We start from the raw sequence: 16,621 nt of genomic DNA, 5'->3' as shown, positions 1-16,621 counted from the left end.
GCAGTTGCAGTTCCAATCCAGTGCAAAACTGTTCACATGCCAAGGTCAGTTCAGTAAAAAATGTTTCGGTCCTTGTATTTGGACTATGGGTACATGGAATAAAACAGGATATAGAACTTGCATATTAAGAGTTATGTCTGTTCTGTTTATTTTCTTTCCCCAGATTTGTAAGAGCAAAGCTAAGGAGTCCCAGCAGTATTATCACAGCCTGTCTATCCGGCAGAGTCTGGCTATCAACTTTAACATCCAGCAGGACTGTGGCCATTTCCTTGCTGAAGTCCCAGTTCGCCTCCTTCCATGGGAGGATCCTGATGCACCAGAGGTTGAAGAAGAAGAAGATCAAGAAGAAGAAGAGAAAGAACCTGAGCAAAAGAACAGAGATGCTTCTTCCAATACAGAGGCTTCACAGAAGGACAGCTCAAGTAATCAGGGGACCATCAGCAAGCCTCGCAGCCGTGTCGTAGTCATCACGCGGGAGGTTCCGTACTTAACTGTGGCTGACTTCGTGCGAGAGTCTGCACCCCGCCATGCAAAAAGCCCAGATTTGTATGAGAGGCAGGTCTGTCTCCTCCTTTTACAGCTGTGTTTGGGGCTGGAACACCTGAAGCCTTATCATATCACACACTGTGATCTGCGGCTAGAGAACCTGCTGCTGGTTCATTCCAGGCCAGGAGGCAGCCCCCTGGGCTCTGAGTCCATGGAGCCCGGTCCCAACACGGCTTGCCCCGCCAGGTTAATAGTGAGCAACTTCTCGCAGGCCAAGCAGAAGAGTCATATGGTGGATCCTGAGGTCCTAAGGGATCAGTCCCGCCTGGCTCCAGAAATCATCACTGCCACACAGTACAAAAAGTGTGATGAATTCCAGACTGGCATCCTTATCTACGAAATGCTGCACTTACCCAATCCCTTTGATGAGAATCCAGAGCTGAAGGAGAAGGAATACACTCGTGCTGATCTCCCCAAGATCCCTTGCCGTTCTCTCTACTCTCAAGGGCTTCAACAACTTGCCAGCTGCCTGCTAAATCCCAACCCTTCAGAGAGGATCCTGATATCAGAAGCCAAGGGAATCCTTCAGTGTTTGCTTTGGGGTCCACGTGAGGACTTATTTCATGCTCTGAGAACATCTTCCAACCCAGCTCGGAGAGATGCTGTCCTTCAGAACTGGCTGGACATCAAAAGGACGCTGCTGATGATCAAGTTTGCAGAGAAGTCCTTTGACAGGGACTGTGGAGTTATTCTGGAAGACTGGCTTTGTTGTCAATATCTGGCTTTTGCCACTATAGACTCACTTCATCGCATTGTGAGAATCATGCAGCAGCACTAGTTTGTAGAACCTGTTGCTTTTCGTGAAGCACCTCCACCCCAGCCCACACTCTAACCTGCGCTAGGGCTCACACTTTGAACAAGTGTTTCAACAAAGGCCTAGATATCAAAGCCAGCAACTCTGAGCAAATAAGTTCTGATTGGAGAAATTGCATCCCGTACCCAATGTGGCAGAAACTTTACTTTTTTGCCAGGCCTCTTAGGGATTAATTTTATACACTCGACTGCATTTGTATCAGACACTTTGTAACTAGATTAATATCTGGATGAAAAGGAGAGCAAACTTTGATACCACTATTTCTATCACTGCAGTAAACAAATCGCCCTCCTCTTCTGGGTAGTTTCTGTCATTTCTGTATGTAGCATTGGTAGTGAGTAGCAGTGACCATTAGCAGAGATGGGAGTTGTACATGGGAGATAAATGACCCACGTTGCCCCGTGCCACAAAACACTCCACTGCCTTCAATCCCCATCCCAGGCAAAATTTTCTCTCACCTTAGACCCCTTACCGTGGGGCTGGACTCCTCTTCCCTTTGGTCTCAACCAAATGGTTTCTGATCTTTCTGTTACGTTTTATGCCTTCTTTTTTCCTTGCAGATATGGTTATCCTGCTGATTGCAGCAATGTTGGCGGACAGTAAGCATCTGTGTTCTGTCCTCTTCCCTCCTCTGTCCCTGACTTGCTGCCTACCCATATCCTTTCTAATCACAGATCCTTGATTTCAACCATGCTGCCTTAATTGGACCATTATCCTTAGCTTAAGACCTCTGCATTAAGAAGCAGAATATGCACGCTTGGTCTTTCCCATTTCCCCTACGTGACACTTGCCAGTCTGGACAGTTGATGTACTGTAGCTATAATTCTGTTTATACCAGAAAAATGCAACACACAGTGGGCAATTGAAATTCCCCTTCCATCGCAAACGGCACTAACGCCTGACTTGAAATGGATAAGATGTACATAACCTTCTCTGACAATCACTGCTGTGAACTGGGGTTGAAAATAACAACCACCTTTTCTGTTTTATTTTGTTTTGCTCTTGTCACTTGTGCCATATTGCAAAATGGGACTGAAATTGGCTCTGCTGGTATGTTGGCAGGAGTTAGAAATGCTTAGAGCTTGTCTGTGTGTAGCTCACAGGCCACATGGAAACACTTTTACTGCAGACACAGTTCTCTGAAGGGTAAAAACAAGGGGGCAAAAACACTGTTGTTTAATTATTGAGGGAGCTGTTAAGTTTGGCAGCCACAACTATAACAGTATCGTGATCCATTTTTCCCACAGTGGTGTTTGGCTGCCTGTCTCCTGTCTGCTGTAACTAGTGTTTTCTCATGTTGCTACAGACAACACCCTAAAAATGGCATGTTGTCAAAATAGCTCAAAGAGCATTGCAGACAGGTTTTGGACTAGAGCAGGAATAATTGAGTATTAAAGAGACAAAATTAAAAAAAAAAAAATCAACCTGAAGGAGCTTTTCACTTTTAGAGGCAGCTGCTGACTTTCTTCCCTGGCCTAATGGATGTTTCCTACAGAACCGCTGCAGTTGTACAGACATTATTTTTGCTCAGTATTGCTAGGCTCTGAATTGTTTCCTGAATCACTCTGAAGAATTCATTTGGATGCAGAAGAAAAAGCGATACTGAATATTCTGACCCAGGGGATGGAAAGCAGACAGCCCTAGTTATGAGCCTGTGCTTCTCTTCTATGGATCTATGTGCAATTCTTGTATGTATTTTTTAAAGCTGTACATTACAGTGTTCACTTTACACACCAGCCTTTACCTGATGCTAGATCTGCAGCCCCTTCCTTTTACTTTCCCGGCACATAAATGCACAGATATCCATGTGTTCTTTTTATGGATTGATATTTCATTTTAATTGTTAAAACTGTGAGGAATCAATTCACTTCAGCCTTGAAACAAATAGCCACTTTATACAGCATATGCATGTTTGGACCAGATGCATGGAAACTGAACAAACAGTCCTGCAGGCTTAAGGTCAGCGAAACTAGCTCTGGATCCACACCATTCACTCGGAGGGGTTGAAATTTCCGTATTAATCTTCTCTGGCATCTATCAGAGCTAAGCGGAATAGCGTGTAGAAGCCTACATCGATTGTGCCATAGTATGTAGACAGTCTCTGTGACCTTTCTAAAGACTTTTTGAAACTTCTGATGATTATTCTTGTGTTTGATTCACCTGTATCAGTGAAGGATCAGGCAAGGATAAGGATAATATATTTTCATGTGATATATATTTTTTTCTTTCTCTTTTTGGCAAGAAGGTCAGGATGGCAGCATTGACTGGGGGGGGAGGGAAGGGAGGAAGAGGACAGTGCTTTAAAAGCCCAAGTGCAATGTGTGTAGTTGAGGTACTTCACTACATCAGGAAAGAAAGTTTCTATACTACTGCTGAGCAGCTTGTAGAACCTTTAAAAGAATCACGCATGTGTTCAGTGCAGCTTTGCTTTCTCTGGAGACAGGAGGGCAATACCCTCACAGCTTAAGTACACTGAGCATGACAAGTCACACGCGTACTATCTGCTAGCTACTAGTCACAATGTGTTGAGCTAAGAGTAGGGCTTCTTGTTCTCTGTAGTCTGGTTTTGTGTTCGTTTCGTAGTGCCTGTGTGCACACAACTTCTCACCTAGCTCATATAGGCTGTATGAGCAGTTCTTGGACCACTTGCCGTTGTAGTGGGCTCGTTCCCTGAGGCTGGTAGGTTTCCGTGTTTACGGACATGTGTTCTCAGTCTCACTTTCATGTCAACACGCACATGCAAAGTTGAATTTTGAATGTTTTACAACCATACGTATTTAATGCAGCTGGTCCAAAGCCTTCGTATCTCTAGCTATCTAATTTCAGTTAGTGTTTTTTGTGATGAACCAATACTCATTTTAACTCTGCAGTATAATCAAGCATGGATAGATGTTCACTACCAATCTCTTTCTTGTGCAGCACTGGGTAAACTTTAGTAATTTGTAATGTTGTGTGTGTTTTCTTTAAAAAAGAAAGAATGATCAAAGAAGTCAAACACAATCTGGCCTGAGGTATTCCTCAGGGGAGCTAGCGGCTGACTTTGCAGATGTGCCCATAACTGATGATTGTAACTGTTTGTGGTAGTCCTCCATCCTAGCAACAGATTATGCCACATAAATATCTGAGAATGTATGCATTAAACTGATTGTAAACAAATCCTAAGAATGCTACAGCATAATTGCTAAGCAAAAGGAAAAAAACCCGCTCTGTAGTTGGGATCCTGTGTAGGACAGGAACAAAACCCCTGGCTGTGCATGCTTTAACTTCCATGACTATGTGCACAGATCTTGAATTTTTTTTAGCAGTGTCGCACTTTCAGTTGATCTCAAGAAATAGGAAGAGCTGCAAATCTCAGATAACAGTATTGACTGTAAATATATATTTTTCTATTAATAAAAGCTGTCGTTCACATATTTTTAACATGAACTCTAAAGTTTTTTCCAGTGGAAACTAATTTCTGGAAAATCAAATGCTTGCTTGAACTATGTTGAGTGGTTTCTGATCCTATTAGAGCCATTAAAAACCTCTCTAATGTTACAGAGAGAGCACAGTGATTGGATTCACAACATTTAGTGCCTTGTCAAAAAAAATTAAAATGAAGCTGGTCAGTTGGTAGAAATCTTATTCTTCCCATAATAGCCCTATAAATAATACTGCCTATGTTAAGATGCAAAAGACTTGAAAAAATTAAAAGCTGTACTTCATACAATACTGAGCTGACCTTTTCAATAAAATCTTTTTCTGGAGTTTCAGTTATTTGAACAGGTTCCTTTAAATTGCTTGTAGTACAGCAGAAACCTGAATAACCACCGAAATTGTGGGCTTTCAAGTTTGGAACGTAATCTGCACAGGGAGAATAATATACCAAGTTAATTGGTCCAGACTGACTCCTGCATCAAAACAAGTCTAATGCTTTGACAATCTACTGCACGCGCTCGGCTTCTAGGAGAGGAGGAATCAGAAGGAGGTAAGGTGTGCTGCTCCTGATGTAAGTAGTGGATGTGCTGCACACCGCACTGTGGTGTGAAATGCAAATCTCTAGTAAAAGAGGAGTTCTGAAAAAAATATTCCTGAGGTGTTATGGAAAATGGGTTTGTTCTGTATTTCTTAAATTGGAATTACTTATTCACTAATTAGCTTTCAGGCCTCAGATCTGCTCCAGTCAGTACGCAGAAGCAGAACCAGCTGAGATAAAGAGAATCAATTAGTAAAACCTTAGCTAGAAAGTTTCAGGAATGAGGGAATCCAGAATTTTGTTCTGGAGCCTCAAGACTGTCCAGTAAAGAGGCCTGGTCTCTTTTCAATATTCAGACCTGATTAAATCAACAACTCAAACTAGGATACTGTGCTGCTGGCCTGCAGACAAGAATGCACATATCATTTACAAAAATACCCCACCTTAAATCTTGTATGCTCCACACATCCCAGCAGCACCCACAAGGTATGAATGGATCATCTTGGCATTTTAACACAGGGGAATTCCAACGTACTAGAGAGAAAAATGTATTATTTAAATAAATCAGATGTGTGCTAGCAATCAGCTGCTTGGAGAATTCATTCAGCAGCTTCCCACTGTAGGGCCCTAACTTTAGTATGTAAAAATAGTATTTGCTGCTGAATGAAATGTATGTTTCTCAATTCTTGTGCTGAGAAGCCCCACCTAAATTAATATATTTTTTGTTTGTAATAACAAATTCATATGTAAATATAAATTAAATAATCCTGTTATTATTTAAATCAGTTGCAACTTTAGTGAGGGATACAATGGAAACTGAATCAGACCTTTTAATGCACTTTCATTTCCCCTTTACCCCAAACAAGAATTAAAATGTCTGTTTCTCTGTAGAAACAGCCTATGACTGTTAAACTGTTACTTGGTGCGTGACTGGGCCATCTATTTAGCTCTGATTTTGCAAAGGTAGTGTTGGTTCTGCTAAAACACCTATAAAACTTCGAGCACGATCAGAGCCCTTCAGTCCATGTGTAGAGAGATGTGATGATGATTTAGTTATGCAGTAAGATAACATCAAAGAAGCGCAGAATAGAATTTTAAATACCTCTTTAATAACAGGCCTGTGGAAATACTCTGTAAACAATCATCTGGATTCCTAACACACAAAAAATACTTTTCAGAAGAAATACTAAGGAGACGTTTCTTTAGGGGAGCCTCAACTCCAAAAGGAGGAACGAGTCTTTGCTGCTGCTGAGTTGCAGTGAATTTCTGATAGATATTTGTATAGATTTTACTATTCACCTGGATGCAGTATTAGAAGGATGGTGGTTTTGAACAGACGTAGAATGTAATTTAAATAATTTCCTATAAGCCTCCTTGCGTTGGTGCTCCACTCAGCATTTAGTTGGAAACCACAGAATGCTTTCAGATCAAGCAGAGTTGCCAGTCAGAAATGAAATACTCAGCTTACCTGTACATTAGCATTTTACCATTCTACAGAATTTAAGAATTTGGACTGAACTTCAGATTGCAAAAATTACTTTTTGCATACACCCAAGGGGAAAATTTCAGGGATTTAGAAAAGGATGGAATTTTTTTTTATGTGGAAGAAATATATGTTCACATATATACATGAATATATGAGTGTGTGTGGGCACATTCATATATGTATGTATGTATATGAAATTTTGTATCCTAAAAATATTCTTTGCCCCTTCCCATTTGCAAATATATATATTATATATTGTATATATAATATATATTTAGGGCTGTGTCAGTTTGAATCTAGTCATTTCATAAAGAACACTTTCAAAATTGACTAACCTCTGTTTCTTTATCATTTGGCTTGTTGGTAATAGCAGGTTTTGCAGTTGAAATCCTTGGGTTTTTTTCTTTTAAAACTTAATTATGCTGAGCATTTAAGAATATGTTCTTGTTTTTAATAGAAGGGGGGGGAAGTTATTTTTAATTAGGGATTCCAAAATTGATGATCTTTTATAAACGGGATTTCTTTAAAAGACCTTGAATAAGGGATTTATTTTTCTTTAATTTCAACTCCATTCTTGTGGGTAATTTGTATTTGCAATTCCTGGTTGCATTGCTTTATCTGGTGCTTCATATTGACATTTACACATTTTTATATAAGTAAGTATATAAACTTCAAGCCTTCCTTTGTGATCAGGGGCAGTTACACTCTGGTTTGCTGTGGTACTTTGCTGTGTACTCTGTGGCATTCATGTTACTGTGTAAATAAACTAGTTTTATTACACTCAAACTTTTGTTTGTGTTTTTCTTCATAGGAAATTAGCCTAAAATCTGTCCTTCTGAGGAAAACACACGTGGCAAGTCCAGAAAAAAAGGTTTTCCTCCAAGAAAAGTGGGCTGGTTTGCAGCAGCAGCTAGTGTGTGAGTGCAACAGATAGGAGCTTTGGTTGACAAGTGACACTTGGCACCTCTGGCCAAGCACCCCCGCTGCCCAGGGCTCAGGACGCAGAGCTGCCTGCCACCTCTGATGGTGTTTCCCCAGAAGTCTCACCATGGCTGGCTCTGGTTCAGCTCCATGCTGACAAGCAGCAGCGGCAGCCCAAAAATAAACTCCACCAGCAACTGCTGCTGACTGAACAACTGTCTGGTAAAGCCTTCTTAGAGAGAGGTGACTTGACACATTAATGAAAATGAAGACAGCCACGTGTCCGCGCTGGGGCAACTGTTATCACTAAAGGAGCTGAGCCAAAGTTAGCCATTTCCCCAGTGTGGACGGGGCTTAAATGGCCTGATGTGAAGGAATAAAATGGCTCTGAGGGAAATTTTTATATGCTGTGACAAAGTCGGATGCCTCCAAGGCAGTCATCTGCAGTGGAATTCATTTTGTCTGATCCGTTACCTTGAAGCATACAGCCTGATGGAGGGTCTGTGAGAAACAGATGGGATAATATGCATCTTCCGTGATCGTGCAGACACACTTCAGTGGTAGCGAGATCAAACAGCTCAATTTTGTTCCCAGAGTTGATAGGCAGCAATGCTAGCTGCAGATGCTAATTTATTAGCATAGAACAGATGACACCGCATACGTTGGAGCAATGCTGTGGTTCTGCATGACAATTGTGCTGCTTGTAACTACTCTTTTAAAAGAGCCAACATCCTGAGGGCTCGATTCTTCCCACGGTTCCAATGGCTTTGCACAGGTAATGTCATCAATTGCAGTGGGATCACAATTAGTCTAGTGTAACTACTACACGTCTTTTCTTTCACGTTTATTCCTCAGACACAGTTTCAAAGCCTTTCAAAACCAGCTAAAGCTGGTGTCCTCATCCTTTGTAAAAATACAAAGCTAACTGACTCCAGAGATACCAGTAAATATGCAAGACATTTAACAGCCTGATAAATATTTCGGCTCTGCCAGAGCAATCCCTCCTCACTTCAACAAAGTGCCAAGGACTCAGCTAAACAGATTATGCCGTTTGTCAGTGGCAATCACCATGCCAGAGGGAAAAGATACTGAAAAATAGACTGCAACCTTGACAAGACACGATAGTTTTACTAGCTTTACTAAAATCTGTTTGAAATGAATTTTGTTATATCAGTGCAGACTCTCTGGTGGGTGTCCTTAAGTGGTCACAGTCTGGCTCATTGCAGCTTGTGGCAGACGTGAATATAAGTGAAGCCAGCAGATGCCTAGTTCAGGCTGATGCAAGAATTTTCAGGTTTTTCACCTGCCCAGAAGTTCACCTTAATTGTAAACAGGCCCTAAGAAGCTTTGTTCCTATAAATGGCAAACCTTTATTTTCTAGAAAATCTTCATGCTATGCAGGCTGCCTGTTTTGCCAAGTTAGTAAGCATCTGTGCTGCCATACATGAATCACGCCGTCCTCCTTACCCAGCAGTGGCCTCAACCAGAATTACATCGGAGCAGCCAGCTCACAAGGCACAAGTTAAACATTTTGTGCAATCCATCCTGCAGGGAAAGTCTCATCTCAGTTTAATTCTGAGCTAAGACTCCTAGCTCTGTGGAGAAAGGCATGCATTAAAACAACCTGTTTGGCCTTCAAATCTGCTGCACTTCACTTAGTAGTGCTGCTGCTATCTCAGCAGGCAATGCCACAGCCTAGTGCTTAGCCCAGCCACTCGGAAGATGGAGGCAGGATTCTTGCTATCAGCTCATCTCTTTTAGATGAGAACAGAAGTCAAGTGAGTAGCAGCATCTATTGTCTGGAAAACAAGGCACTGAGGGAGCCCTGGGAGAGCAGCTGGAGGAGTGCAAAGCAGATTTATGAGTATTAAACCAGAGAACAAAAAACTACGGCTAGTGAACATTTTCTGTCAGCATATCCTGTTCTTACACCACACACACCCCAATGAGACCTCTTTGTTTTGCTGTCATTGAGGTGTTATTTTGTCACACTGCAGCTGGCAGAGTCAAGACATACAAAAGCAGATGCTGGAAGTAACACAATCATTTAAGGTGAAGCCACAAAATCCTCTGCTACATCTTAGACTCCAAAAAGGTGAGAAATGGGAATGGAGAAGCTTATTGCCAAGTTATTTACCACTCTGTTTTTTTCAGTACCAGCCAGTCTTAACTGTAGTCTGTGTTCAACAGACCCGTACGAAGCTGCTGCCTCAAGCTGCCGCCTGCTGTTTTACAGGTACTGGGATGTGCCGTGCCCCTGCTGTCACCCCAGGCAGAGGGGTCTAGACGGACAGCAGCAGCGTGACATTCAGCAAAGGTAAATGCTGTGTTCTGCCCCAGGACAGAGTAATGCCAGACACAGGTACGGACAGGGAGGTGAGTGACCGGAGAGCAGCCCTGCAGAGAGGGATCTGGGGGTGCTGGTTGACAGCAGGCTCCGCATGAGCCAGCAGTGAGCCCTGGCCACCAAGAGGGCAAACCAATTTTTGGGGGTGCATTAAACACAGCGTAGCCAGCCGGTCACACGAGGGGATTCTCCCACTGTGTTTAGTGCTGGTGAGGCCTTCCCCTGAATATTGTGTGCAGTTCCAGGCTCCGTAATGTAAAGAGGATGCAAAGGTGCTTGATGGCATCCAGGGGGTGGCAACAACACTGGCAAAAGGGTTAGAAGGCATGTCCTGTGAGGAGAGGCTGAGGACGCGTGGTTTGTCTAGTCTGGAGGAAAGGAAATGAAACTAAGAGGTAACCTTGGTGCTCTCTTGCAGCTTCCTGAGGAGGGGAAGAAGAGGGGGCAATGCCGGTCTCTGCTCCCTGGGAACCAACAAAAGGACTCATGGGAACAGCTCAGAGCTGTGCCAGGCGAAGTTCAGAGTAAATATCAGGAAAAAATCTTTACCATGAGGGTGGTGAAACACTGGAACAAGCTTCCTAGCAAAGTGGTTGATGGCCCATGGCTGTGATGTTCACAAGGCCTTTGGACAATGCCCTCACTAATATGCTGTCACTTTTGGTTAGCCATGAAGAGGGCAGGCAGTTGGATTCGATGATCATTGTAGGTCCAACTGAACTATTCTATTCTATTCTGTGCTGCTCTGGTCTATTCTAAGGCACCTGACTTTGCACCCTGGGGTCAGGAGAGCCCCCGCTCCCCTGCATGCTGCCATTTAGAGACAGAAAGGTCCCAAGGGCAGGGGGCAGTTACAGGTCTAATGTCAGATCCTGGGTTTTTCCTGATTTCACGGGACTCTTAGTGGCCTAGATTAACTGCAATGAACAGCAGGTTAACTTTGAAAAATAACAGGAAATCCCTGCAGTTTATATGTGAGAAGCAACTACTTACTTTGCACCTATCCAAAATGCAAAAGGACATAAATGTTCTTCTAAAGAAAATGGAAAATTAAATCAAGATGGTAAAATTATCCTAGTTCCTACATAGGCACTAAATTTATATCAAGTTACTGTTGGAGATGGGCCAGTAGTCTGCCTGTGTTAACAGCCACTACCTCAACCACCAAAAGAAAAGGGACACCCCATGACTGGGGAGCCAGTCATGCAGCTTCTGCTGTCCAGGGGAGCCTGTCTCCACCTAAACTTTCTCCATTTTATTACCGAAAAGGTGGTTTATGCTCTGCAATATTAATCCAGCTCATGTATTTGGGTTTGTATGGACGTTATTGTTGAAGCTGCCATCACAAGACATGGGGTTTGACTAGGCTTCAGACAAGCAGGAGCACCAGGATATCAGATGATGCTGTGGGGTACCGCATGACGATTTGTTTATTGCATTAGTTATAAATGTTACAATGCCATCCCTGCTTCATAAAACCCGCAGTTTGATCATTCCTGACGTGTTTGCAGAAATGAAGCACTCAAGTCATTTCCCCGTGGCATGAAGCATTTCCCTCTGTGTATCATCTTGAAGACTTCTCTGAATGTCTCTGTCCATAGAAACCTCAGCATACAGTCCTGCTCCCTGCCTGCACTGCTGAGAGACCTTTTTGGTCTGTCTCTGAGCTGATATGGCCCAAACTGAGGGAACGGGAGTAAAGATATGGGCATTCTGTAGAAATGTCAGAACGTTTTTATCTCTAGCAGATCAGCACCCTATTTGCTTGTCCTGGGCAGACATTTCTAGGCCTACAGCTTTGTGTTCTGAAAATCCTGGTGGATGCTCACACCAGAACACATGGTTTATTTTTTGGTAATAGGGATTAGACCATGTTTATTCAACTCAAATTTGTTTTGCTGTTTTCGTCTGCTTTTTCAAAATTTTCAAATCCGTCTGGAGTCTTTTACAATCTCCTGCAATTTATGCTAGTCTTGAAAAGATTTCACTTTTTGATTAATCACTTCTTCCTGCAAACCAGCAATTGGAAATGTTGTACTACAACTAGTTCTTGGACAAAGTTGTCTGTCTTCTCTGAAGAATTTGTACTTGTTATGGAAGTTTTGTTCCCTACCTATGATTAAAAAGGTTTTCTTTTGTCCCACTCACTAAGAATACAAAGTGAGTTTTGCGCTGAATGTGAAAAGGATGGAAAAATCTTGATCCAGGGTTCAGTGCCCATTCAGCTAAACCATCTCCCACAGTATTTCTACTCACACGCTATTCACCATTGATTCACAACTGTCCGCTAAGATTTGGGAGCCTCAATCAATTTAAATCTGTCACAAAACGAACAAGAAAGTGACAAGATTGCATAGCTTCTGAAAAGAAAGGAATTCTCAGCTATAGCACTGAAGTGGCAGATCAAGCTGCTTTGACATCCATTTCAGCCCAAACAGTCATCCAGACTGAGACTAGAACTTTGTGCCCTCTGCCACTTCACCATCCTCTTCTCTTTAAGTCCCAAATCTGCTCTATTATTATGCTGATGACTTTAAGCCGTCTCTACTGCAAGCTTCAAAGCCCTTGTGTGATTAGCACGTACAGTTCATGTTATTCCCAAGAATAGCGCAGTGTGGTCCCTTCTGAGATGGTGTGTGGCACCTCTCATTACCAAATCGGTGTGAAATCCGCTGAGTGGAGCTTCAGTGAGAGCCCTGGGAGCTTGGGCAGAGAGTAAGGGCATAGTAGAACACGTCAGGACACTGTGTAAACCATCGCTTTGCTACTGGGTAACTTGCAGAACAGCGAACTGCCACGGCTTGCTCTCCTGCTTTAGTTGAAAGGCAGGCTCTAACAGCTTGGGTTGCCTCATACTGCGCTGGCTATCATTCCAGTACTGATGCGCTGGAAAGGTGCCATCTGCTGAGCAGCAGCCCTGGGCTCCATTCTGCACGATCACTCAGGCATCAGGAGCAGACACAGGGGACGCGGGTGGAAAATAACCAGTCCACGTCTCCTCTGGAGCTGCAGGCTGACCAGAAGGGCTGTTGTTACAACAGTATTGCGGATTTACAGAGAAAAGGATAGTGGGCAATAAGCTACCTACCTCAGACGTGTTTCCAGGACAGTGTTTTAAGAAAAAAGAGGGATGCAGCACAGTCCCCTCAAAGTAAGTCCCTGTCAGCCTCTGTTAAGTGCTATCAGAGCTGGCAGCTCTCAGGCTCCAGAGAACTGGGGCCTTGTGAGATAAATCAGGCCAGGATGATCAGAGAACTGGCCGGGGAGCCTGACCGGTGACTTACCCATAAGCTGGTATGATGTGATAGCAGAGCTGCTCCACGCTGCTCAGTGCATGGCTTGCATTAAGTTACACACCAGAGCTTTTCTTGCCAGCCCTGGCTCCTGCTCTGTGCCAGGGCTGCCAGAAAGCCTGGCTTTTCTGAGGTACCAGGCATCAGCTCCTCCTTGACAGAACCTGCCTCCTGTCCCAAGGCAGTCTGCCACTGCCCATCCATGTCCCCAAACAGGACGTTCCCCAGGCACAGAGGGGAACTTCACGAAGCTGAATCACAGATGTAGCGAGTGCATGGAACACCCCGAGAACAACACCACGTGCTTTGGTTCTCTTACCAGCTGAACCATCTGAATGAAGAAACAGCTCCACACATCAAGGCAAAAATCTGGGAGCACACAAGCCCCAGAAAAACACTGGACAAGAAGCGTCATTTTCCCATAAAAGGGCTAGTGCACAGGTAAACGGTGTCCACCTCCATTTACAGAAAGAGAAGGGTGGAGACGATGCAGTCAGAGCTCAGTGGAGTTATGCCAGCTTATAGCACTAAGCGTCTAACCTATAAATCCCATTAGTAAGTTTAAATAAGTCTAAGAGGAAATGATGTTAGCTTTACCATAGACCTCATTCGGCTTGGAGTCCTGTCAGTGCTCTCCCTTGTGGGCTGAGCCTGTCACCCATGGCTGAGACCACTGGCTGTGCATCTTTGAGGCCTGTGCCAATACCAGTCACTGGCAAAAATAAATTTTCCATAGTATTTCCTCTAATGTTGTAAGTCTTTGTAAGGCTTTCTTTTTCTATTTTTTTTCTCCTTTCCTTTTCTCCCTTGATTCTTTTCCAAATTTTCCTCATCAGTTATTAACTAAATGCCAACTCACTGTGTATTTGGTAGTCAGATTATCTGCTAATGCCTGCCTAAAGCAGTCAACATTGATTAAACAAAAGGGTGGCTATTATGTTATTTTTAATACAAACGATTTAGGTCCTGAGGCTGAGACTGAAGTAGAGCTCAATATAACATGGGATTGAATTAAATTAGAAACATCTGATGGCAAGGTTTCCTACATCTTCTAATTGCCTTCAGAATTTAAGAGAAGACAGTGGTGTGGTTGTGAATTTGTTATCCCCTCTAAAGGTAGAAAGAACAGTTTGTTTTAACTGCATCTGGGAAGTGGGCCTTATCCTCATTACAGTTAGATAAATGCTCACAATCCATGGCAATTTTGAAAGGGGATAAAATATAATAGAAAAGATCCTATCAGTATTAGCCACAAGGTCATTGCTAATTTCTTATTTTGCCCAACGTGGGCTGCATTTCCGAAGCACTATTTGCTCACCCATGCCTGCCCACATCCAACATCCACATGTGCACATGATTGCTGTGGTAGAGAACAGGAGACGTGGCTGCACATAGCCTCTGAAGGCAAAACTGTAAGGTTGCAAGCAAATTGAATATAGTTTTACAGTTATTAAGATTGCTTTTCAATAATATTATTTTCCCACAATTCCCAAAGTGTTTTAATGAAGGGTATTTTGTGATAACACTTTACTAGTGGCTTATTTGGATGCACTTACTAGTTCTGAAGAGCACAGGGAATGAAGATTGCAAACTTGCTCTCTAAAGGGAGCAATCAGTGGGCTCAGGACATTGCCTGAACTGAATTGAGTTCTTCAGCCTTAAAAGTGGCCTTTGTGATCCTACTTCTTCTCCTACTAATCGTTAACAATCCCATTGCTGTTCCTGCCCTGGGTCTGACTTCATCACAGAAATGCTTGTGTTGCACTGTGTTTGTCATTTCAGTGAGGTTCTAAACTGCTCTTGAGAAATGCTTTAACCAACCTCGATTGATTGTTTATTATCTCCTGACAGTAAATGCTTAATTACATAGCTGAGAAGATTGGTTTGTCTTCTTGGCCAGACTTTCTCCTAGAAATGCAGAAAATTAAATTTTTGATGACTTCACTGGATTTGCTTTGTACTTTGATCCAATGAGTGCAGAGAAAATATTATTCCTTCCACTGTGGTAAATGTGAGAGCCTGCCTTACAAAAGCAATAAGCAAATCAAGAGGAAAATGTTGGCATCTTGAAGTTGTGACCTAATTCTATCCCTCACTCTGTTTCCCCTCATCTCCAACACATCGTAAGTTCAAAATAGCTGCCCTTATTCCAAACACTTCTTTCTGCTCAGATAGGTCACGTAAAGAATAAAGGCAGTAACTGCACATAACCCTCTGAAAGACAGAATTGCCACAGAGCTTACCCAAGCAGCAATAACTAGGCTCTAGGATGCTTCACATCTCTGGAAAAGGCCTTTCTTGTGGAAAATGCGGCTGTGTTTTACATCAAAGACAGAATGACTTTACCCTGTTGATTTGAAAAATCAATTGCAATTACTGTCAGGAAATATATTCAAGTTCAGTGTGCAACTCGCTGGACTCCAGGCTCTGAGAATCATCCTATCAGGTACGTGGCAGAACTCTGCTTTTGCAGGAGTTCACATGCAAATAGGCAGCTGCATTTTGGGTGAAGACCTGTGTTTTACAAAGGCGCATCTTTTTTTCTTGGGGTGTGTTCTGAATATTGGTTAAGATAGTTCCATTGAAGGTCACAAAGCTGTGCCAATTTAAAACATCTCTGAGTCCCATTAACAGAAATCAGATGAAAGACATGAAAGGAGAGCTGTAACATATTCTTAGATATGTGGTGAATGTGTCAGATGGTAAAACAGGAGGGTAATGAGCCTAGGAACCCCTAGACAGTTAAATTACTTAACTATAAAACCTCAGCAATTAGGAGATTGTAATAAAAGGCTGCAGATCCCTGGCAAAGCTGTCCAAACTGTGATGAGAAAAGGGCTCCCTCGCACCAAAGGTTCGGCAGTGAGCAAGGTGATTGCTGTGAACAGAAAGCTTCAGATGTGCTGTATCAATACTGCCTTCTCTCCATGTTCTGGTTGTTCAGAATTGGAAAGAGTGAGAAACAACCTGACCAGCCTGGCACTGCTTTTCCTACAGGGTAAGTAAAATGTGTCTCTCCTCACACTGACCTGTCACTTTCCGTAGGTGTGGGTAAAAGGAAAGACTTGTTACCCTTGAGAAAAGAGTAACAGGATTCCTGTCCCTTTGTACCACTCAAGTTATTGGCAGCATTAGTAGTCCAAATGCCAAAAAAATAAAAGAGAAGGAAGGTTTACTGGACACATCCAGCACAGGCAGGACTTTCCTTCTAAGTACATTTCAAAGGGGCCCTGTTAGGAATTTCCTAACCCAGTTTTTT

General features: G+C 42.9%; 1 protein-coding gene across 6 annotated transcripts in view; it reads left to right on the top strand.

The window, feature by feature from the left end:
- PEAK1 (pseudopodium enriched atypical kinase 1) overlaps positions 1-7,587 on the top strand; it is a 118,303-nt gene extending 110,716 nt beyond the window's left edge. For all 6 annotated transcript variants that reach the window (XM_027466103.3, XM_027466105.3, XM_072043319.1 and 3 more), the window contains one exon: positions 164-7,587. In XM_027466103.3, coding sequence (XP_027321904.2) covers positions 164-1,324 — 1,161 coding nt within the window. In that variant the 3' untranslated portion in view covers positions 1,325-7,587. The remainder of the gene's footprint in view (positions 1-163) is intronic.
- The last annotated feature ends 9,034 nt before the right edge of the window (positions 7,588-16,621 follow it).

The sequence above is a fragment of the Anas platyrhynchos genome, chromosome 11 (assembly GCF_047663525.1).
Source record: "Anas platyrhynchos isolate ZD024472 breed Pekin duck chromosome 11, IASCAAS_PekinDuck_T2T, whole genome shotgun sequence".
NCBI classification, from domain to species: Eukaryota; Metazoa; Chordata; class Aves; order Anseriformes; family Anatidae; genus Anas; species Anas platyrhynchos.
This window is presented reverse-complemented; position numbering and strand designations above follow the sequence as displayed.